The sequence below is a fragment of the Acomys minous genome (assembly GCF_964271855.1).
Source record: "Acomys minous genome assembly, chromosome: 1".
Classification (NCBI taxonomy): domain Eukaryota; kingdom Metazoa; phylum Chordata; class Mammalia; order Rodentia; family Muridae; genus Acomys; species Acomys minous.
In genome coordinates, this window is record NC_140483.1 from 3,964,259 (window position 1) to 3,987,242 (window position 22,984).

Genomic DNA, 22,984 nt, shown 5'->3' on the forward strand with positions numbered 1-22,984 from the left:
CAAGCTTACAAGGGCAGTTTTGTCCAGGGCATGAGCTTCTATCACCACAGGTACTAATTAAGAAGCTACCCTCAGAGCTTCCACCAGCACATGACAGGTTACTAAAGAAAACAGCCCGAGACAGGGGCACAGACAAGGACTCCTCACGTTGTCTTTACCTGGCACCGCACTGAAGTAATGTTTAATGGCGATGGTCCCTGACAGCGTGGAGAGGACAGACAGCATCCCTAGCTTCAGGCTGTCGTAAGGAGTCTGGAGGGCACATTCACAGAGTGCCTGAAATGCAGAAGAGAAATGGACATAGAATGTGACGCATCAACAACACACAGATTTCTATATTATCAAACTTACCTAAGTTTATTAGCTTAAAAAAAAACCTTAAGGTATTTTTTTCCATGATAAAAACCAAAACAGGACAAACTATCAGAGTTCTTGAAGGAGCCCAGAAGACACAGTGACCAGAGGAATGTGTTCTAGAGCAGAAAAGAGTAAACAGCAGAGCAGCCCAGAGCGAGCAGTGTGTAGCCGGGACAGTGCTCAGCATTACTTCATCTTTTCTCTCCTCCTTACTGCATCTTCCTGGTGCTGAGGCTCAGACTCAGGGTCATTTATCTAAGCAAGTATACCAAGTTCTGACTCCCACTCATGGTAGCCCCTCGCAACAGATATGCTGTCTGTACTAATGTGAATGACCAATAAAGGGGAACTGGGTATGGGTGTTAGCTCTCAATAACTCAATACATGTAAACTCTGGTGGTTTGGTCACTTGCCACTGACAGCAGCAGCGTGAGGTATTGCATAAACATAAGGTGGGTCTTTTTCACTGCGGTGGACTAGGAGCATGTGCTCAGAGCCAAGGGACTCTACTGCATTCTGGGTAATGTGCGCCTGTACCACAGGACAACTGTCTTGTTGAATGAAACTAACCTCCAGGGAAAAATTTAGGAATCATAAATGTAGTAGGATCTCACTAAGACCACTAACAGTATTTGAGGAGAGATGTGATTTAGAACATCTAATTACAAATATTACATGGGAATATATATATATATATATATAAGACAGGGTTGCTCTACATAACTCTGGCTGTCTTAGATCTCACTATGTAGCCCAAGGTGGCCTTGAACTCACAGCGATCTGCCTGCCTCTGCCTCCTGAGTGCTGGGATTAAAGGTGTGCACCACCACAACTGACATGGCTTTTTTCTTCTTTTAAATCAGAAAAGTTATGGTAAGAAACAGATGCAAATAAATACTAGAATTTTAAAGCATGCTAATGGTATTTCAAATCAGAAGAATCACTTAATAAACTCAAAGGAACAACTGACCAGTCATCTGGATATAATAAAATTAAATCCCTGTTCCTTTTTGTATGGCTAATGAAAAATACAACTCTAAAAAGTATTAAGAGTCAATAAGATGCCAGTGTAGTGGTGCATGCGAGGAAGAGGCAGGTGGATCTCTGTGAGTTTGAGGCCAGTCTGGTCTACACAGGGAGTTCCAGGACAGCCAGAGCTACAGCTTCTGTGAAATCGGGCACAGGACTAAGAAGGTGCAGCAGGCTGCAGCTAGTGGGAGAGGAAGACAGTCAAGGTGAGCACACAGCGCTGACAATCACAGCACACGGTGCAGTGCTCTCGGTGCCTACGAGACATGGGGAAAGGATCAACACTAAGAGACTGGGAGGACAAGGCCAAACTGTGGAGAGCCTTAAGAGTTAGGCAGAGAAATTTAAATAGAACAGAAAAGGACAGAAGGGAGCCACTGAGAGGAGTAAAGGCTGCCAAAGAGCTCGAGAAGACCACTGCGGCAATGGTGAGAGACAGCTGGCACACTGAGACCCAGACCGAGATCAGGACAGACGTGGCCCAGGCAGGCAGCGAGAAGACTCACTACTCACACGGGATGGAGATGAGAGGTCTTTGGGGCTTTTGGGAGGGGAGTGGTTGGAATTTAATCTAGGGCCTTGGGCATGGGCCACATATGGACTGTGCACTGACTACATTAGAAAGAGTCGATTAATATTACAGAATTACACACCTGCTGCCCAAAGGTGGAACCCATGTCTGCAGACTAACAATCTAGGGGAGAAGCCGATTTATAGGACAGACAGAAGGCAGCAGAGATGAAATCCAGGATGCAGCAGCCCCAGACACTCGGAATCTAAGAAGTACGAGACTTAGACAAATCACAATTCTGGCTCTTCTGTTTGCCAGCCTGTGGTCTGAATCATTGAAATCTTTTAATTTCAACTTCTTTACCTATATGTGAGAGTAAACATTTACAAAGAACTTGGCTAAACATCTGTGGGAAATGCAGGAAATCAGACACTGATCGCCACTGAACACAGCAGAAGCCATCACTGAACACACTCTGAGCTTAGGACTTCCTCCATGAGCACATTAGCATTAGAAAAAAACTCAATCAGGGCAGGGGCACGGCTCAGTGGTGAGTGCTTGCTGTCAACACTGAATAAATAAATGCAATTAAAACTCAGGATAAAAGCAGGGCACAGCTAATGTCTGTAGGACTAAAGCCACAGTGCTCTGCACCCTGAGAAACTATGATCCAAGACAACACACAGGCTGAGCTCAGTGGAGCCGGCAGCACCCGGGGGCTCCACACATTGGTGTGACGACCCATCAGAGCCACAGAACTCACACAGGGCGCACACTGCACAGGATGGGAAAAGTGAGTAGAAGTCACAGTTCAGTTTCAGGGAAGGGAAGGGTCAGTCACATGCACTGAAAATCTAAAATGACAAAGGTAGGAGAAGGAGTCAGTACTATCAACATTTGGTGGCCTTTTAAAGTATCTTAACAGCCAGGGAAACAGATCTAAATGCAAACGTATAAAAGAGGAAAAATGAAGTTACAAATACTGCTTCTGAGGCCCAAATGAAAACACTTTTAAAAGTGATCACTGCTTACAACTATAGCTTTTATTTATTCTTAGGCCATTTCCACTTTTTAAAAAAATTGCCTAAACTGTCCTGTCCTATAATACTCAATAGTTGTAGGTTAGGACTAATCCACTATCAACTGGCATCAGAAGATACAGACTATGCCTTGTTTTTATATGTATCCAAGTTTTGTCTGTGTATGGAAGACATTTAATCTTTTCTAACTATTAACATGACAAGTGAGGTATTTTATGTAAGATACACACACACACACACACACACACACACACACGAATGAGACAGGGCTTCTCTGTGTAGCTCTGACTATCCTGGACCTCATTCTGTAGACGAGCTGGCCTTGAACTCAGAGATGTGCCTGCCTCTGCTGAGTACAGGGATTAATGATGTGCGCCACCATGCCCGGTCTAAAAATATTAAGTTTTAAAAAGAATTTTACCATTTAAAAAATGGTTTGAAGCAAACATGAGAAAATATTATGCTGGGATAAAGTTTCTTACAATATCTGAGCTATCGTGTAGCATGTTATCAGACACTTACCACGGTCTCAGTAAGTACAAAATGATTTGAAGCTTCACTGATCCAAATCTAAAGCTTCACAGAGCAAGTCATCGAGCATCCATCACTTCAATGCCGCAGCATGGTTCTTTTTTAGGACCCACAAAGGGGTCGGAGCCTCTTCAAACAGAGCTTCCGTTCTCACTGCTCTCGCTTAACCCCCTGTGCAGCAGAGGCCCTGCCTGGCACTTGTTGTTCTTTGTGTCAGTCTCTAATGCAGGGTTCCTCTCTATCCTGAAGGGGACCGGCCACTAGGGATGTGCTCCAGAAACATAAAAGACCAGCCAGAGCTGGTGAGACGGCTCAGGAAGTAAAGGTCTTGCCACCAAGACTGACGAGCTGAGCTCAATCCCAGAACCCAAACAGTGGAAGCAGGTAACCCGAGTCCTGAGAGCTATCCCGACTTCCACATCCTGCCATGCACCTGAGCCTCCCTTCCTGCGCCAATAAACACATGTTTTTAAAAGGCTGCATTTCTTATAACCCCATTTATATAGTCTACGTAACAAAATTGTTTTAACTTCATTGTATGTGTACATATGGCACCCATGTGAAGGTCAGCAGTCAACTTGGTAGAGTCCGCTCTCTCCTTCCGCCTTCATGTGAGTGCTAGGGCTTGAACACAGGAGGTTGTTAAGCTTGCAAGGCTATTGCTATTTATGCGCAGAGCCATCTTTCCAGCCCCATATAACACAATTAGAGGGGCAGAAGTCAAGTTGTGTATTATCAGGGGTTGGAGAAAGACTGGCTATGGACAGATCTGAGCAAGTTTTGGGGTGAGGAAAATGTCCTGTATTTCAACTTGTGGCAGAGTTTAGAAAAATGAGCATGTAAAAAGCCATCAAACTGGACCTAGAAAGTTTCTATAAATAAATTATACCACATAGTCTTTTAAAAATACATTCCAAATTAATGGCAATGATAACATTACACAACATAATTTATGGGATATGGACAATTGGTGAAACAAGAAATTAATAGCTTTTAGTATTTTCATTATTAAGCTTGAGGAATGAAAATAAAGCACCTGAGAAGCACAAGAAATCCAAGTTTCTGCCAAGTGCAAACTGCACAGAGCACAGGGCAGGGCAATGGGAGTGCGTGCTGAACCCAACCCAGCTGTGTCAAAACAAACCAGTCAGAAGGAAGGACGCAGCAGGAAGGCGTGCACACTGATGTGAGCACAGCCGGTGTACTGCAAGCTGAACCCTGAGCTCAGAGAGATGAGACGATGCTCATGCCAACGACATCCAACTGACTCACAGGCAGGAAATGGCACAGCAATGGCTGTCGTAATGACCGAAGTGCTGAGAATACACACTTCCTGGAGGAACCCTCAGACTCAGGTGCACTCACAGCACACTAGCTATGCCCTCAGGAAAAAGGGAACTTCTGTACTGTGAGCAGCTGCTACAGAGCAGGAAGAGAAAGTGCTCAGTTCATTTTATGAGGACTTTGTAGCCCCAAGTCTAAAATGCCCTAATATCCAGGAAAAGGAAAGGTGCCAGGCGGCCTTCCCCATCCTGCAGCTCTTCGGGCAGCCCTGAGAGCATTCTGCACACATCACCACACACTGCTGCTCTCAGGTCTGTCAGCTCCCGCAACCCTCTCTTACCCTCTGTCCTGATCACCCACAATCATTTCTTCCCTAACTAACTAAAGTGAGTCAACAGAGCTGGTGAGGTGCTCAGGGGTTCCGAACACTGCCATCAAGCTGGAGAGCGGAGTCAGCCCCTGCAGCCCTCACGGCGGAAGGAGAGCATCAATTCCCTTATGTCAATGCCCTCTGACCTCCATGTGCACACACATGTCCATTCACCAAACAGATAAATAAACGTGAAAATAAAACCACAAGTTGTTTTTTAAGTTGGTACCACTGGCCGAGACACCCACCTATTTAGGGCATCACCCTGTCCTCTTCCTGCCACACCACCCGCATGCACACTGAGCCCTTCCAGGCTCATCTACTCCAGAACACTGCTCTTGTATCTGCCACCTCTCCTGGCCACCGTCAACATGAAGCAGGGCATCCCCTCCGCAGGCTGACAACAAGCAGCAGAAGCCCCTCACTCTGGCGAAGTCCTCTGGGGGGAGGAGCGAGACTGTAGTAAGGTGTGGCTCTGCACTCTCACTCGCAACCCACAGGCCAGAAGCAGCACTGGCTCCATGACTTACTTTAGCCTATTGAACATTCATCATGAAGAGCCTCCAAATAAAAGCCATCCATCTGCGTCAGTCAGACCCACGGTGCGCACGTCTCAACGACTGTTCACTTAGAACAGGCACTGAGGCTGTGGTGCTTCACGTCGGGTTTACACCTTCACCGTCTACACACAGACCAAAGGCAGCTACGGCTAGGAGAACCAGACACGACTGTCCCTCACTTCTCCGATTGGGCGCTTTTCCTCTGCCACCAGTGTCTTGTGTGTGCAGCCCAGACTGTAGCCAACGCTGGTCCTCTGCCTCTCACCTCCCGAGTCGAGGATTACAGGCACGCACAGCTGGGCATCTCCTTGGATTTTTTTCTCTTAGTGTTGGATAATTTCATGCATACACACAACATAGCGTGGGCAGACGTGCCTGCCAGCCTCTCCTAGGCTCCCCCTACTCCCTGAGCTCCCCTTCTTGAACTTCTTCTCGTGTCCTGCTGTGCCGTGACCGCGCTGGCCAGGTCGTATACAGAACATCTCAACCGCCTACTCCTCACCCTCCAGGGGAGGAGACTCGGGAGGACTGGTTCTAATGACTCCACTTGTGGAAGGCGAAGCTCTCAGAGCAGGGCCTCTCAGCTCCCTGCCGCCGACACCCTCTGACGCAGCTCCTCATGTACTGCTCACCTCCAAGCCTAAGGTGTTTTCACTGTACCTCATAACTGCAGCTCTGCTAAAGCTATGAATCCTAATGTAAATATCTAGGCTTTCCAATGGTCTTAGGTGACCCCTGTGGAAGGGCTATTCGACCCCCTAAGAAGTTGGGACCTACATGCTGAGAACCATTGTCTTAGAGCTACTTTTCTTTTCTTTTTCAAAAAAGACTTACTTATGTATTATTTATACATTGCTCTGCCTGCAGGTCAGAAAGAGGAGACCACATCTTAGTATAGATGGTTATGTACATGTAGTTGCTGGGAATTGAACTCGCGACCTTTGGAAGAACAGCCAGTTAGTGTTCTGAATCTCTGAGCCATCTCTTCAGCTCTCTATTTTTTTCTTTTTAAAAGACGTGTATCATGGGGTGGGAGGAGGAAGAGGCGACAGGGGTGGCTCAGTAGTTGAGAGTAACCCGTAGAGGAACTGCGCTGGGCCTGCACACTCGGCAGCTCACAGCTTCCTGGAAAGCCTGTTGCCTTCTGGCCTTGGACGGCACCTGCGCTCACAGAACATGTTCGGATGCCAAGTAAGCAAGACAACTGTCTGACGACATGGCAAGACACGCGTTTATAAGGTGGTCACTCTGGCTTTGGTCCTTCTGAGGTCTCAGTTGTTGAAACTGAAGCCTCGCTGTGAGGCACTAAGGGCAGAACCCCACCTGGCCACAGGGCCACCCTGGCTCAGGGCCGAGCATTTCAACCTCGTAAGCACTATGCACCTGAATGTTCTCCTTACTCCAGGTGTGTGGTGTCTTACTAGCCAGCAGCTTCAGGTCCTGAACGGCAAGCCTCTTCACCGCTTTCCTGGGGTCGGTCTTCAGGGACTGCAACAGAAGCTGAATCTGCAAGACAGCAAGGTCACTCTGAGGACGGTCGGTCCTGAACCCACGGGCAGTGCTTCCTAGTGAGGCTTAGACAGCAAGGCCACTCTGAGGACGGTCAGTCCTGAACCCACAGGCAGTGCTTCCTAGTGAGGCTTAGGTCACAGAAGGGGCTTCCGCTAAGTCAGGGCTCTCACCCCCTACACATGCAGGTTTGGACCTTTCTCCTTATACACAAATGGCACCATTTAACCTGTAAGGCTCTAGCAGAGACCTGGCACCTTTCTTTCCTACCAACAACACATTCCTAAAGCCTCTTTGTCCTCCATGGCTCACAAGAACAGAACTATAAATATAAAAACAAGAGAAAGTCAGCTGACCCTTATCAATGGGGCCTTAACATTATTAACACTTACTATTTTTATTACAAACTAGATATGTAAAGAAGATGGAAATTACCTGCTTGGGTGTGTCAACCAATGAGGAGGCTGCAAGCAGAGTGAAAGTATGCAAAGACACGATGACCATTTTGGTGGAGGGGTAGGATGTGACCAGCTGCTGTAAGAGCTGGCGGGCACTGGAGGCCAGGATGGCATCGTGGTGCATGTGCTGCAGGATGGGGATGAGCTTCAGCTTCAGGTCCACTGGTGTAGCTAAACCTAAACACAGCACGCGGGTTCACATGTCTGACCAGTACTTAAGGACAGTTCAGCTGTTTTCTTCTTTAATTAAAAATAAACGTCTGATTTAATTAGCAAAGTTTCATTTAAAAACAATCTGTATAATACATCATAATGGTTATAACAGTAAAGATCATTATAATATATCTAATCAGTAAGTTCAGTAGGCTTATCAGAAAGTATGGTAGTAAAAAAATGCTTTGTTAGTAAATCTTTAGAGACACGTATGTAGCACAGGCTGGCCCGGAACTGCCAGGCTGCAACTGTGCTAGCACCTGCCTCCCAATTAAGGCATATGCCATGTCTGGCACAGCGAGACAGTTCTGCTGCTTAGTCCCTGCCCTTGGGCCCCAGAGAGCTGAAGAGCTATTGGGGCTTGGGCTACATCAGACCCTCGAATGTGCTTCCTATCCCTTCGTAAATGCTTCCTTTATAAAAACACCCTTGAATTACTGTAACTGAAAAAGTGTGCGCCTCTTTCCAGATAAGGTCATACGGAACACAGCAGGCATTCAGTTAATACCAGCCCTGGGGCTGGAAAGATGGCTCAACTGCCAAGAGCATTAGTTGCTCTTCCAGTTGACCTGGTTTGCTTCCCACCACCCACATGGTGGCTCACAACCGCCTGTGGCTCCAGTGCTGCAGGATCTGATGCCCTCTTCTGGCCTTCCTGGGCACCAGGCATGTACACGATGCACAGACATACATGCAGGCAAAACACCCTCACACATAAAATAAAATTAAAAAAAAAAAACAAAACAAAAAAACAAAACCCCAACAACACAAAAACCTGCTCAATGAATGGCTGATGTTCTTCCTAGTGTCACAGACCTTGCATCACAGGAGCACCATTTTTGGTGAAGAAAAAAAAAAGATGAAGAAGAACAAAGGAATAAAAGGGAGCAGGCTGAAGCTGCATCTTCTGAGTGAGCCATTCACTGACACATAAAACCCAGCGCTCCTAAAGAAGCAGAACAGCGGAGGAATTAAGAGCTGCAGACTCCACACCAAATGGCCCTGTGACCTTGACTATCACGGAGCCCCGCCTCCTTTGTGCGCATCACCAAGCTGCATGGCACAGCAATGCCTCAGAAGGCAAAAGGCGCAGTGCTCCTAGTAACTGGACAGCGCCCTTTACACACGCTGCCCAGATAGTAAGGGGTTAACACTCGCGCCATCACGTAGGGAAAACTGTAGGTTGTGATTCACGACTGGGGCCTGATTTTAGTTGCAAGAGGAAATTCCAGAAGGGACTTTATCAGACAGAGCCCCCGAGCACCTGCTGGCACCGCTGTCCCCTCTCTGTACACTACGTCCTTTCTTTCCTTCATCTCTCACTTCATTAGGGCTGTGATCACCTCAGGTAAAGCAGAAGCCCTGCCGCCTGCCACCATGTCACCCACACGTGGGCCTGTCCTCTGCACGTTTTCCCTGTAGTATTTACCCACCTTGTCTGCACCTGCCTACTGCTCACTCAGGTTACATGAGAGTAAGGGCACCTCAGGCATGCCTGACATACAGAAGACACTTGGTATTATTTTAAATAATGACTCGCACACAGTAACTACCTAATAATCAGGACAAGCACTGTTCACAAGACTTTTCCCATGACCAAGTAAAATGTACATACCTTGAATCATTTCACTGATTTTGTTACAGATTCCTACAGCAAAATCCCTTTGAAAGAGAAAATTAAAACAATTGGCTACAACATAGAAAACCAAATGATTAAATGTGATTAAGGTGGGTGGGCGGGGTTGGTTTTTTGAGAAACAGTTTCTCTGTAGTCTTGGCTGTCCAAGAACCAGCTCTGTAGACCTGGCTGGCTTCGAACTTACAGAGATTAGAGGCATATGCTACTATCGCCTGGCTGTGATTAAGGTTTGTAAGAGCAAACAACACAGTTACCACAGCATCAATACTCCATTACAACTAAGACTCTGCAGCGTCCTTCCTGCGCTGAGGAAAGGTGCTAATCAGTGGGCGCTGCTTCCGTCTGAGTCGCAGCAGCCCTACTCAAAGAACCAAGGTGGCCATGACAGTGTACGCTTGGGGACACACTTTAATACGCGGGCTCTGACTACAGCGTACGCTTGGGGACACACTTTAACACGCAGGCTCTGACTACAGTGTACGCTTGGGGACACACTTTAACACGCGGGCTCTGACTACAGCGTACGCTTGGGGACACACTTTAATACGCGGACTCTGACTACAGCGTACGCTTGGGGACACACTTTAACACGCGGGCTCTGACTACAGCGTACACTTGGGGACACACTTTAACACGTGGGCTCTGACTACAGCGTACGCTTGGGGGCACACTTTAACACGCGGGCTCTGACTACAGCGTACGCTTGGGGGCACACTTTAACACGCGGGCTCTGACTACAACGTACGCTTGGGGGCACACTTTAACACGCGGGCTCTGACTACAGCGTACGCTTGGGGACACACTTTAACACGCGGGCTCTGACTACAGCGTACGCTTGGGGGCTACATATAGATCTTGGGCTGTCCGCTGCCACTGGGCCAGGCAGAAACTTCTTACACATGAGCATACTGTGCTTTTTGGTAAAACTTGGAGCTCTTTCTCCAACTTTTGTTTGTATAACAATACCTGCTTGTAAATACATTTTTTTACTGTGTCTGCAAAGCACTTTTGTTCTACTAAAGGAAAAACCACTGCTTTGAAGTTACTCATTATTGCTTGCCACTGTTACTCAATTAAACACTTAAGCTACCCTTTATGTGCCTCTATGGGAAAACCTGCTTTTGCCATGTATGGCTTGAACGCATGAGAACTTTACTCAGGTGATCTTTCTTAACCCTCGGGCGTGAAGCTCTGAATGAAGTTGGCCATTGCATGAGACTTTCATCTACCTCATATGTGGGCTCCATTCTTTTAGGCCCCACTGCCTTTAGAGCAACAACAGTGGACATTCAGTAACTACATCAACACATTTTATAACAATTCCAAAGTTTAAAAATCAATCTCCTCTCTCTCTCTCTTTCTCCTCCTCTCAACCCCCCCCCCCCCACTATGTAGCAATAAACTCTTGGAGGGCTCCTGAGTGCTGGGATTAAAGGCATACACCACCATGCCCAGTTAAAAAAAAACTTAAGTTTTATTTGGCCAGTTACTCTGATTTTAGCAAGATCGTAAACTGACAGGAATTACAGAAATCCACCAATGCTGGTGGAGATACACAATCTCACAGCAAGGTCTTTATTTCTTCAAGAAAAGCTAAAAATGGATCTAAAAATTATGTATTTTCTTAATTTACATGTCGACACGTAAGTGCTTCAGGCTTTCCTATTAGACTGACCTGGTATTATGTAACGCAAACACAAGTATATCTTACTCCAGGATAGTGCTGTATAGTAATTTCCTCTAAAATGAAACACTGTCCCTAAGACGACTTAAGACCCAGTAAGTAAAACTTACAAAGCCCAGGAGGCACACAACTGACAAGAGTCAGGAAGTTCCTGAAACCCAGAAACTTCACAAGCCACCCCTTCACATCAAGGTCACAAAGCAGAACTTGCTGAGTCTGTCACTGGCTCAGGTACAGGATGTTCCAGAGACGCAGCTTTCCTGAATCATGGCCATGCTGGGCTGATGCAGTCAGCTGTGAGCCACCTATGCTCCTCTGAGCAATCCCTCACTCGTACTCCTATAGGCAATTATCAATGAACCACCCAGTGCAACATGTTTTTGTCTGCGATCAGTGTCCTATCTGGTGTGAATATATGTTTGTTCATGTCTGCAGATATGTTAACACACTGTTTCTATAACAGATCTGTGTATGTGTTCCTGGGAATCAAACCCAGGCCTTGTACCTGCTGGGCAAGGACCGTACTGTCTCCCCAGCTCCACACACTACTATTGTGCGTGTCACTGGTCAGCAGATCCATAAATGAACAAGCAGTTTCTGTGATATGTATCTCATTTCCCAGATGGACAGAAATTCCACAGCTGAAATAAAACCAGCTGTTGATAATAACAGCAAAAAGAAATGAACGAAAAATAATCCTCATACTTAGAGAAGTGCTTTGGGAGCCACTGGATGGACACAGCACCCTGACGGTGTCAGTCAGTACAGTCCTATGTAATACAAGTTCTCTCTGTATCAGTAACTCACGCTTGGTAACAAAAAACAAACAACAAAACCTGGGAATGGGGAGGGTTCAGCACTTAAGAGCGTGTGCTGCGCTTGCAAAGGGCCGATCTGATTCCTAGTACCCATGGTTGGACAGCACAGTACCACCTAACTCCAGCTCAGTGTAACCTGACCCTTCTTTTGGCCTCTGCAAACATACACACACACACATGCACGCACACACACACAGATGTACACATGTGCGCACACACACAAATTTTGAACAATAAAGTTTAAAACTGCATGCTTACTGTTCTCAACTTTTGCAGTTAGTAACTCTAGAATTTTAAAGGTCTGATAGGAATATATGAAGAGAACATATATATAATTAAGGCTGGGAAACATTGAAGATTTCAAATTTTAAGCAAACTGTTAATATTTATAAGTCTCCTGGCAGGACACATGCTCAGTCCTGTATGAGACATGGACATCAAACCCAGCAGGCTTGAGGAAGGAGGAAGAGGGCGAGAAGAATGTCAGAGCCAAAGGACAGGCTGAGCGGGGTGACACGCCATCTTCTGGACACGCCACTGCAAGCATGACCTCAAAGGAGTCAAGGAGGCCTGCCCAGGACTTGCACAAGGACAAGCCATCAGCATGCTAACGTGGAGGAGGGGGGCTCCCGAGGCTCAGCCCCTAGGTGAGGAGTTAGTGCCGGTTGCTCGTGCTCGGGAAGAGCAGTCAAGTAAGTCCCTAAAAGAGGGTGTGAGAGTGGGACAGAGAAGTGCTGAGGGCCTGGGGGAAATGCGTGGGCTGGATATGATCAGACACATTATACACATGTCTGAAGCTGTCTGAGGACAATTTTTTAAAAAGCTCAGAGACAGACCTTTGTATATAAACACAATGCCAGGTGAACGTCTTGAAGGCATCAGTGCCTTGCTCATCCTCAGCTAAGGTCTCAGAAGGTAATGTCCCTGGTCACATGGAAGCACATGTTTATGGCCTTCCATACAGATTACCAAAAAAATGGCCTCCACAAAGCAACATTCTATTTGAAAGTTTATGGGCTGGGCTGGGTATAGTGACCGACACCTTTAATCCCAGCACTGGGGAGGCGGAGGCGGAGGCGGAGGCGGAGGCGGAGGCGGAGGCGGAGGCAGAGGCAGAGGCAGGAGGATCTCTACCAGGCTGGTCTACATGGTGAGTTCAAGGACAGCCAGAGCCACACAGGGATAGCCTGCCCTGAAAACAACAACAACACATGGGACCAGAGATGACAGAGAGGCACTTCCTGCTCTCACAGGGGACTCTAGTTCAGTTCTTGGCACCCATGTCAGAAATTCATAACTGCCTTAACTTCAGTCTAGGGGATCTGATACCCTTTTCCTAGCTCTACAGGTAAATACATGTATATAGCATATACACACAGTAATAAAATAATAAATACCACTGAACTGGGGTGGTAGCTCAGTCAGTAACTGTCTAGGTTGAGAACCTGAGTTCAATCCCCAAAAGACAGACAGACAGACAGACAGACAGACACACACACACACACACACACACACACACACACACACACACACACCAGCTATGGTATGCCTACAATGCCAGCTATGGTATGCCTACAATGCCAGCTATGGTATGCCTACAATGTCAGCTACGGTATGCCTACAATGCCAGCTACAGTATACCTACAATGTCAGCTACAGTATGCCTACAATGCCAGGGCCAGGTGTCAAAACACAGTTCAAGAATGTGGTAGTCCGGGGGATTCCGAGTGCTTGTGAGAAACCTCAGTTTCTTCAAAACACAGCCTTGTTCTTGGAATGTGGTTCTGTGCTCCTCCTAGGGCTAGCACATAGGAGTGAGTTTACTTCAGTTGCGGTTATGCCCTGTCTCAACTGAAACACGTGTTTACAACATTTGGCTTCTCCTTGTGATTGTATACTTTGCTCACGTGACTCTTCTTAATCCTCAGAGTATAACTATCTGATGCTCTGAATAAAGCTGGCTACTGCATTTTAGTCTGAAGCCCTGCTCTCCCATGTTCACTCCAGACTAGAGTAGTAAACATCCAGGAAGGCAGAATCAGGTGGATCCCTGGAACCACTGGCTGGCCAGCTTGTTAAGTTGTAGACCAGTGCATGTACACACCTATATGTGTGTATGTACACACACACACACAGTTCTAAGATAGCAGTGCAGCATACAACACTGTGAATACATCAAAGTCAGTTTTATTTTAAGTTATTATCTTTGGCAAGCTGTGCCAAACACAATCAGAAAGTAGCAATTTTGGATCATGGATATTTTTCTGGAAGGCTATTCAGTAGACACCAAAGCTACCAAAGGCAGCTTCCTCAAACCAGGCTATGAAGAATTTGTCTTTTTGGGCCCACCATTTGTATTTTCTTCCCCCACCATGTTGTGAGACATGGACAATACCCCTCATGACCTCTCTCTCTATTCCTCACAGATATTGATAAGTTACTCTTCAGACGTTCCCTTGCGCGCCCAAGGACTAGACGGCTTATGCTTACTTCGACTGTGCAGAGAAGTTGGCGGCTGCAAAGACAGCAGCTTCTACTTCCACATTATCATGGGAATCCAAACTCTGCCGAATACTGTGGTGCGCGTTCTTCCTCTCAGGGATGATTGACGCCAGACTTCCCAGCATCCTACACAAACAGAGACCCAAGGTGGACACACAGTTAGCTCACAGTCAGCACAGGAAAAGGAAGGCAAGCTAGATTATCAACCCAGGAAGTTTAGGTTACTCTACACATTTCAGGGTAAGAATGCCAGGCGGTTGCGGTGAAACCTTAATCCCAGCACTCAGGAGACAGATGCAGGCAGGCTGAGGCCAGCCTGGTCTACAGAGTGAGTTCAGGGCAGACGAGGCTACACAGAGAAACCCTGCCTCAAAAAACAAAACAAAACAAACAAACATAAAAGAACTCTAGCAGCGATTCAAATCTAAGCACATCTATATGCTTAACTGTAGCGGGAAATATTAAAATAGCTCCCCTAGCAGAAGCTAAATTTCCTTTTCTACCTCCCTCCCCACCCTGGGGATTGAACTTGGGGCTTTATACGTGCCAGGCAAGTGTGCCACCACAGAGCTACAACCCATCTCTACACTGCCTCGGACACATACAAGCTACATTTCTTAAAAACCACCTTGAAGTACATACAGCTGAGGGTCAGAGCTCAGAAAAGAGCTTCTGAACTATCAAAGCATCCCAGCATCGATGCTGCATAGAGCAGCTCACTTTAACAAAGCGCTAGGAGTACAGCACACCCACTCTTAAGCAGAATCACAAAGTACAAAGCCTTCCCAGCTTTCCCCACATCAATAAATACCAGCATGATGCTCTTTTAATCTACCAAACCAAGAGGAGATTTTCTCAGAGGTGGAGGATGCCCCCTGCAGCTCATGCCAGTATCTACAAGAGTGAGGAAAGAAAAGCCTAGAAAATACAGGGACTAGAGACACAGCTCAGTGGGATACCTGCCACCAAGCCAGCCACCCTGAGTTCAGTCTGTGGGACCCATACAGTGGAAGAAAAGAACTGAATCCCCAAATCTGTCTTCTGCAAAAGCACACAATTAAAAAAAATGTAAAAAATTGAAAAAAAAATGTACGTGTAGATGTCTTAATTTTAAGTTTCTCACCGGTCTCATATAGCTCAGGCTGGTCTTAAACTTACTTGTAGCCAAAGTGGTGCTGAACCTTTAACCTCCTGTCCCAGCTTTCCAAGTGGTGGGCTCACAGGTATGCACACCACACCCAGTGTCCTGAAGCGCTGGGCACTGAACCGGGACCGTCAGCAGTGCTGGGCAAGCCTTTTTACCAAATCAGCTGCATCCCTCGCACCAAGAACCGACTTTAAATACCACACCATACTCAGCTTAATCAAAGGGCAGAAGAATGACAAAGCAACTAATTCTGAACTGATGCTGGACCCAGAAAAAAGGAAACACAAGGAAGTAGTGATCATCTGCATCTGCTGGTTAAGGGAGACCTATGTGGGCAGGAAAGGCTAGGAAGAAGACCAATAACTTAATTAACTGAGTTTCAAAAGTTCCTCCCCAATTATACAAGCAGAATGCAAAGAGAATGGAGCCGGGCATGGTGGCACAGACATGCAATCTCAGCTGCTTGGGAGGCGAACGCAGGACCTCCAAGTCCAATGCCTAGCTGGGGAGCTTCAGAAGTTCAGAAGGAGCCAAGGCTACACTGTAGCGAAGTCCACCCAGTGCTTAAGATTGGAGCTCCTACGAAGTGGGATGCCTGAAGCACAGGCAAAGCAACCGACAAACAGAGTAGCATTACAGAGGTTACCCTGATTACAGAGGAGAATGGTGCCCATATTTTTGCAGTCTTAGTGACAAACAAGTCCTTTTAGGTACATAACGACAGCTTAACCAGCCTGTGTTGAGTCACACAGCGACACAGTACCGGAGAGTGATGGCTCTCGCCACAGGGTCGTTACTATGAATCACTGAGAAAACTCTCTTCACAAATTCATCCACGTTTAGAATCTTTTCCAGGTGCTTCTCACTTTGCTGAGTCACTTTGAGAACACAAAGCCTCAGGAAGTTGTTCCTAAAAAAAAAAAAAAAGGAGAAAGAAATTAGCTCACTCTAGGAAAGTGTTGTGTAACTTGGGATCAGAGCAGTACTAACAGCCGAGCTTTTCCTGCTAAGAGCCACTAAACTCTGCATGTGGTAGATCCTGCACAAAAGCAGCTGTTGCAGGGTAACTGATCCCACTATGAACCTGGAGACTGTGAGAATCTGTCTTTTGTTTGGTGTGGTTGAGTCCTAGCACACACCTTTAATCCAAGCGCTTTCTGCACACAGGATTGAATAAAGTTAAGCCTAGGTCAAGAGGCCGAACAAGAAAGCAGCTGACAGGGATCAAAGAGTAGGAGGGACTTGGAGTAGAAGGGAGCTGAAGACAGCGTGGATAAGAAAGGAGCTTTTTGCGCTCTGAGCCAGCCAGCCTTGGTTTGGCCTTGGGTTTCTTAGCCTTTTCCTCCAGGGCTGTCAGCCGAGCTAATGAGTTTTTTGGGCTTTTTCCTGAAACGGGAGCTGAGTAGGAAGGTCAGCTGGGTGTTTTCTCAGCCTCTCTGAGCTAGGTTTTCACCCCAGCATCAGGCACCAGAGTCTTTATTGGTAAAAATCAAACAGGTGGGATTTTAATTTTTTTAAAACAACAAGCCCTGCTGCAAGATGCCTAATTGCCAGACACAAGAAGAGCTACAGAACAGAATTAACCTCTGCAATCACTACGTGACCAAGCCTGGGACGTCAGGTGACCCTCCTCCACCTGACATATATACGGGCACAAGAGTGAACCAAGAACAGGAGGAAGAAGTGGGAGAGGTAGGGTGGGGAGAAGGAGGAGATGGCACCTATTCAGAGCTTACACACGTGCATGAAGGAGGAGATGGCACCTATTCAGGGCTTACACACGTGCATGAAGGAGGAGATGGCATCTATTCAGAGCTTACACATGTGCATGAAGGAGGAGATGGCATCTATTCAGGGCTTACACACGTGCATGAAGGAGGAGATGGCATCTATTCAGAGCTTACACACGTGCATGAAGGAGGAGATGGCATCTATTCAGAGCTTACACATGTGCATGAAGGAGGAGATGGCATCTATTCAGGGCTTACACACGTGCATGAAGGAGGAGATGGCATCTATTCAGAGCTTACACACGTGCATGAAGGAGGAGATGGCATCTATTCAGAGCTTACACATGTGCATGAAGGAGGAGATGGCATCTATTCAGAGCTTACACACGTGCATGAAGGAGGAGATGGCATCTATTCAGAGCTCACACACGTGCATGAAGGAGGAGATGGCATCTATTCAGAGCTTACACATGTGCATGAAGGAGGAGATGGCATCTATTCAGAGCTTACACATGTGCATGAAGGAGGAGATGGCACCTATTCAGGGCTTACACACGTGCATGAAGGAGGAGATGGCATCTATTCAGAGCTTACACATGTGCATGAAGGAGGAGATGGCATCTATTCAGAGCTTACACATGTGCATGAAGGAGAAGATGGCACCTATTCAGGGCTTACACACGTGCATGAAGGAGGAGATGGCATCTATTCAGAGCTTACACACGTGCATGAAGGAGGAGATGGCATCTATTCAGAGCTTACACATGTGCATGAAGGAGGAGATGGCATCTATTCAGGGCTTACACATGTGCATGAAGGAGGAGATGGCATCTATTCAGAGCTTACACACGTGCATGAAGGAGGAGATGGCATCTATTCAGAGCTTACACATGTGCATGAAGGAGGAGATGGCATCTATTCAGAGCTTACACATGTGCATGAAGGAGGAGATGGCATCTATTCAGAGCTTACACACGTGCATGAAGGAGGAGATGGCATCTATTCAGAGCTTACACATGTGCATGAAGGAGGAGATGGCATCTATTCAGAGCTTACACATGTGCATGAAGGAGGAGATGGCATCTATTCAGGGCTTACACATGTGCATGAAGGAGGAGATGGCATCTATTCAGAGCTTACACACGTGCATGAAGGAGGAGATGGCATCTATTCAGAGCTTACACACGTGCATGAAGGAGGAGATGGCATCTATTCAGAGCTTACACACGTGCATGAAGGAGGAGATGGCATCTATTCAGAGCTTACACATGTGCATGAAGGAGGAGATGGCACCTATTCAGGGCTTACACATGTGCATGAAGGAGGAGATGGCATCTATTCAGGGCTTACACATGTGCATGAAGGAGGAGATGGCATCTATTCAGAGCTTACACATGTGCATGAAGGAGGAGATGGCATCTATTCAGGGCTTACACATGTGCATGAAGGAGGAGATGGCACCTATTCAGAGCTTACACACGTGCATGAAGGAGGAGATGGCATCTATTCAGAGCTTACACATGTGCATGAAGGAGGAGATGGCATCTATTCAGGGCTTACACACGTGCATGAAGGAGGAGATGGCACCTATTCAGGGCTTACACATGTGCATGAAGGAGGAGATGGCATCTATTCAGAGCTTACACACGTGCATGAAGGAGGAGATGGCATCTATTCAGAGCTTACACACGTGCATGAAGGAGGAGATGGCATCTATTCAGGGCTTACACACGTGCATGAAGGAGGAGATGGCACCTATTCAGGGCTTACACACGTGCATGAAGGAGGAGATGGCATCTATTCAGAGCTCACACACGTGCATGAAGGAGGAGATGGCATCTATTCAGAGCTTACACATGTGCATGAAGGAGGAGATGGCATCTATTCAGAGCTTACACACGTGCATGAAGGAGGAGATGGCATCTATTCAGAGCTTACACATGTGCATGAAGGAGGAGATGGCATCTATTCAGAGCTTACACATGTGCATGAAGGAGGAGATGGCATCTATTCAGGGCTTACACACGTGCATGAAGGAGGAGATGGCATCTATTCAGGGCTTACACATGTGCATGAAGGAGGAGATGGCATCTATTCAGGGCTTACACATGTGCATGAAGGAGGAGATGGCACCTATTCAGGGCTTACACATGTGCATGAAGGAGGAGATGGCATCTATTCAGAGCTTACACACGTGCATGAAGGAGGAGATGGCATCTATTCAGAGCTTACACACGTGCATGAAGGAGGAGATGGCATCTATTCAGAGCTTACACACGTGCATGAAGGAGGAGATGGCACCTATTCAGAGCTTACACACGTGCATGAAGGAGGAGATGGCATCTATTCAGAGCTTACACACGTGCATGAAGGAGGAGATGGCATCTATTCAGAGCTTACACACGTGCATGAAGGAGGAGATGGCATCTATTCAGAGCTTACACATGTGCATGAAGGAGGAGATGGCATCTATTCAGAGCTTACACACGTGCATGAAGGAGGAGATGGCACCTATTCAGAGCTTACACATGTGCATGAAGGAGAAGATGGCATCTATTCAGGGCTTACACATGTGCATGAAGGAGGAGATGGCATCTATTCAGAGCTTACACATGTGCATGAAGGAGGAGATGGCATCTATTCAGAGCTTACACACGTGCATGAAGGAGGAGATGGCACCTATTCAGAGCTTACACACGTGCATGAAGGAGGAGATGGCATCTATTCAGAGCTTACACACGTGCATGAAGGAGGAGATGGCATCTATTCAGAGCTTACACACGTGCATGAAGGAGGAGATGGCATCTATTCAGAGCTTACACATGTGCATGAAGGAGGAGATGGCATCTATTCAGGGCTTACACATGTGCATGAAGGAGGAGATGGCATCTATTCAGAGCTTACACACGTGCATGAAGGAGGAGATGGCATCTATTCAGGGCTTACACACGTGCATGAAGGAGGAGATGGCATCTATTCAGGGCTTACACACGTGCATGAAGGAGGAGATGGCATCTATTCAGGGCTTACACATGTGCATGAAGGAGGAGATGGCATCTATTCAGGGCTTACACACGTGCATGAAGGAGGAGATGGCATCTATTCAGGGCTTACACACGTGCATGAAGGAGGAGATGGCATCTATTCAGGGCTTACACACGTGCATGAAGGAGGAGATGGCATCTATTCAGAGCTTACACACGTGCATGAAGGAGGAGATGGCATCTATTCAGAGCTTACACACGTGCATGAAGGAGGAGATGGCATCTATTCAGAGCTTACACACGTGCATGAAGGAGGAGATGGCACCTATTCAGGGCTTACACACGTGCATGAAGGAGGAGATGGCATCTATTCAGGGCTTACACATGTGCATGAAGGAGGAGATGGCACCTATTCAGGGCTTACACATGTGCATGAAGGAGGAGATGGCATCTATTCAGAGCTTACACATGTGCATGAAGGAGGAGATGGCATCTATTCAGAGCTTACACATGTGCATGAAGGAGGAGATGGCATCTATTCAGAGCTTACACACGTGCATGAAGGAGGAGATGGCATCTATTCAGGGCTTACACACGTGCATGAAGGAGGAGATGGCATCTATTCAGGGCTTACACACGTGCATGAAGGAGGAGATGGCATCTATTCAGAGCTTACACATGTGCATGAAGGAGGAGATGGCATCTATTCAGAGCTTACACACGTGCATGAAGGAGGAGATGGCACCTATTCAGGGCTTACACACGTGCATGAAGGAGGAGATGGCATCTATTCAGGGCTTACACATGTGCATGAAGGAGGAGATGGCATCTATTCAGAGCTTACACATGTGCATGAAGGAGGAGGTGGCATCTATTCAGGGCTTACACATGTGCATGAAGGAGGAGATGGCATCTATTCAGGGCTTACACACGTGCATGAAGGAGGAGATGGCATCTATTCAGGGCTTACACACGTGCATGAAGGAGGAGATGGCATCTATTCAGGGCTTACACACGTGCATGAAGGAGGAGATGGCATCTATTCAGGGCTTACACACGTGCATGAAGGAGGAGATGGCATCTATTCAGAGCTTACACACGTGCATGAAGGAGGAGATGGCATCTATTCAGGGCTTACACACGTGCATGAAGGAGGAGATGGCATCTATTCAGAGCTTACACATGTGCATGAAGGAGGAGATGGCACCTATTCAGAGCTTACACACGTGCATGAAGGAGGAGATGGCATCTATTCAGGGCTTACACACGTGCATGAAGGAGGAGATGGCATCTATTCAGAGCTTACACACGTGCATGAAGGAGGAGATGGCATCTATTCAGAGCTTACACACGTGCATGAAGGAGGAGATGGCATCTATTCAGAGCTTACACATGTGCATGAAGGAGGAGATGGCACCTATTCAGAGCTTACACACGTGCATGAAGGAGGAGATGGCATCTATTCAGGGCTTACACACGTGCATGAAGGAGGAGATGGCATCTATTCAGAGCTTACACACGTGCATGAAGGAGGAGATGGCATCTATTCAGGGCTTACACACGTGCATGAAGGAGGAGATGGCATCTATTCAGAGCTTACACATGTGCATGAAGGAGGAGATGGCATCTATTCAGAGCTTACACACGTGCATGAAGGAGGAGATGGCATCTATTCAGGGCTTACACACGTGCATGAAGGAGGAGATGGCATCTATTCAGAGCTTACACACGTGCATGAAGGAGGAGATGGCATCTATTCAGGGCTTACACACGTGCATGAAGGAGGAGATGGCATCTATTCAGAGCTTACACATGTGCATGAAGGAGGAGATGGCACCTATTCAGAGCTTACACACGTGCATGAAGGAGGAGATGGCACCTATTCAGAGCTTACACACGTGCATGAAGGAGGAGATGGCATCTATTCAGAGCTTACACACGTGCATGAAGGAGGAGATGGCATCTATTCAGAGCTTACACATGTGCATGAAGGAGGAGATGGCATCTATTCAGGGCTTACACACGTGCATGAAGGAGGAGATGGCACCTATTCAGAGCTTACACATGTGCATGAAGGAGGAGATGGCATCTATTCAGGGCTTACACACGTGCATGAAGGAGGAGATGGCACCTATTCAGAGCTTACACATGTGCATGAAGGAGGAGATGGCACCTATTCAGAGCTTACACATGTGCATGAAGGAGGAGATGGCATCTATTCAGGGCTTACACACGTGCATGAAGGAGGAGATGGCATCTATTCAGAGCTTACACATGTGCATGAAGGAGGAGATGGCATCTATTCAGGGCTTACACACGTGCATGAAGGAGGAGATGGCACCTATTCAGAGCTTACACACGTGCATGAAGGAGGAGATGGCATCTATTCAGAGCTTACACATGTGCATGAAGGAGGAGATGGCATCTATTCAGGGCTTACACACGTGCATGAAGGAGGAGATGGCATCTATTCAGAGCTTACACACGTGCATGAAGGAGGAGATGGCATCTATTCAGAGCTTACACACGTGCATGAAGGAGGAGATGGCATCTATTCAGAGCTTACACATGTGCATGAAGGAGGAGATGGCATCTATTCAGAGCTTACACACGTGCAT

General features: G+C 47.0%; 1 protein-coding gene and 1 long non-coding RNA gene across 2 annotated transcripts in view; both read right to left on the minus strand.

Moving 5' to 3' along the window:
- LOC311601368 overlaps nt 1-22,984 on the minus strand; it is a 128,679-nt gene that overhangs the window by 27,756 nt on the left and 77,939 nt on the right. The gene's annotated exons all lie outside the window — the stretch shown is intronic.
- The window catches only part of INTS7 (integrator complex subunit 7), a 71,394-nt gene that overhangs the window by 24,945 nt on the left and 23,465 nt on the right, over nt 1-22,984 (minus strand). Inside the window, exons 3-8 of the mRNA XM_084788524.1 lie at nt 16,416-16,562; nt 14,494-14,631; nt 9,478-9,524; nt 7,627-7,826; nt 7,066-7,188; nt 159-276 (exon numbers count right to left, since the gene is read on the minus strand). Coding sequence (XP_084644650.1) covers nt 159-276; nt 7,066-7,188; nt 7,627-7,826; nt 9,478-9,524; nt 14,494-14,631; nt 16,416-16,562 — 773 coding nt within the window. The remainder of the gene's footprint in view (nt 1-158; nt 277-7,065; nt 7,189-7,626; nt 7,827-9,477; nt 9,525-14,493; nt 14,632-16,415; nt 16,563-22,984) is intronic.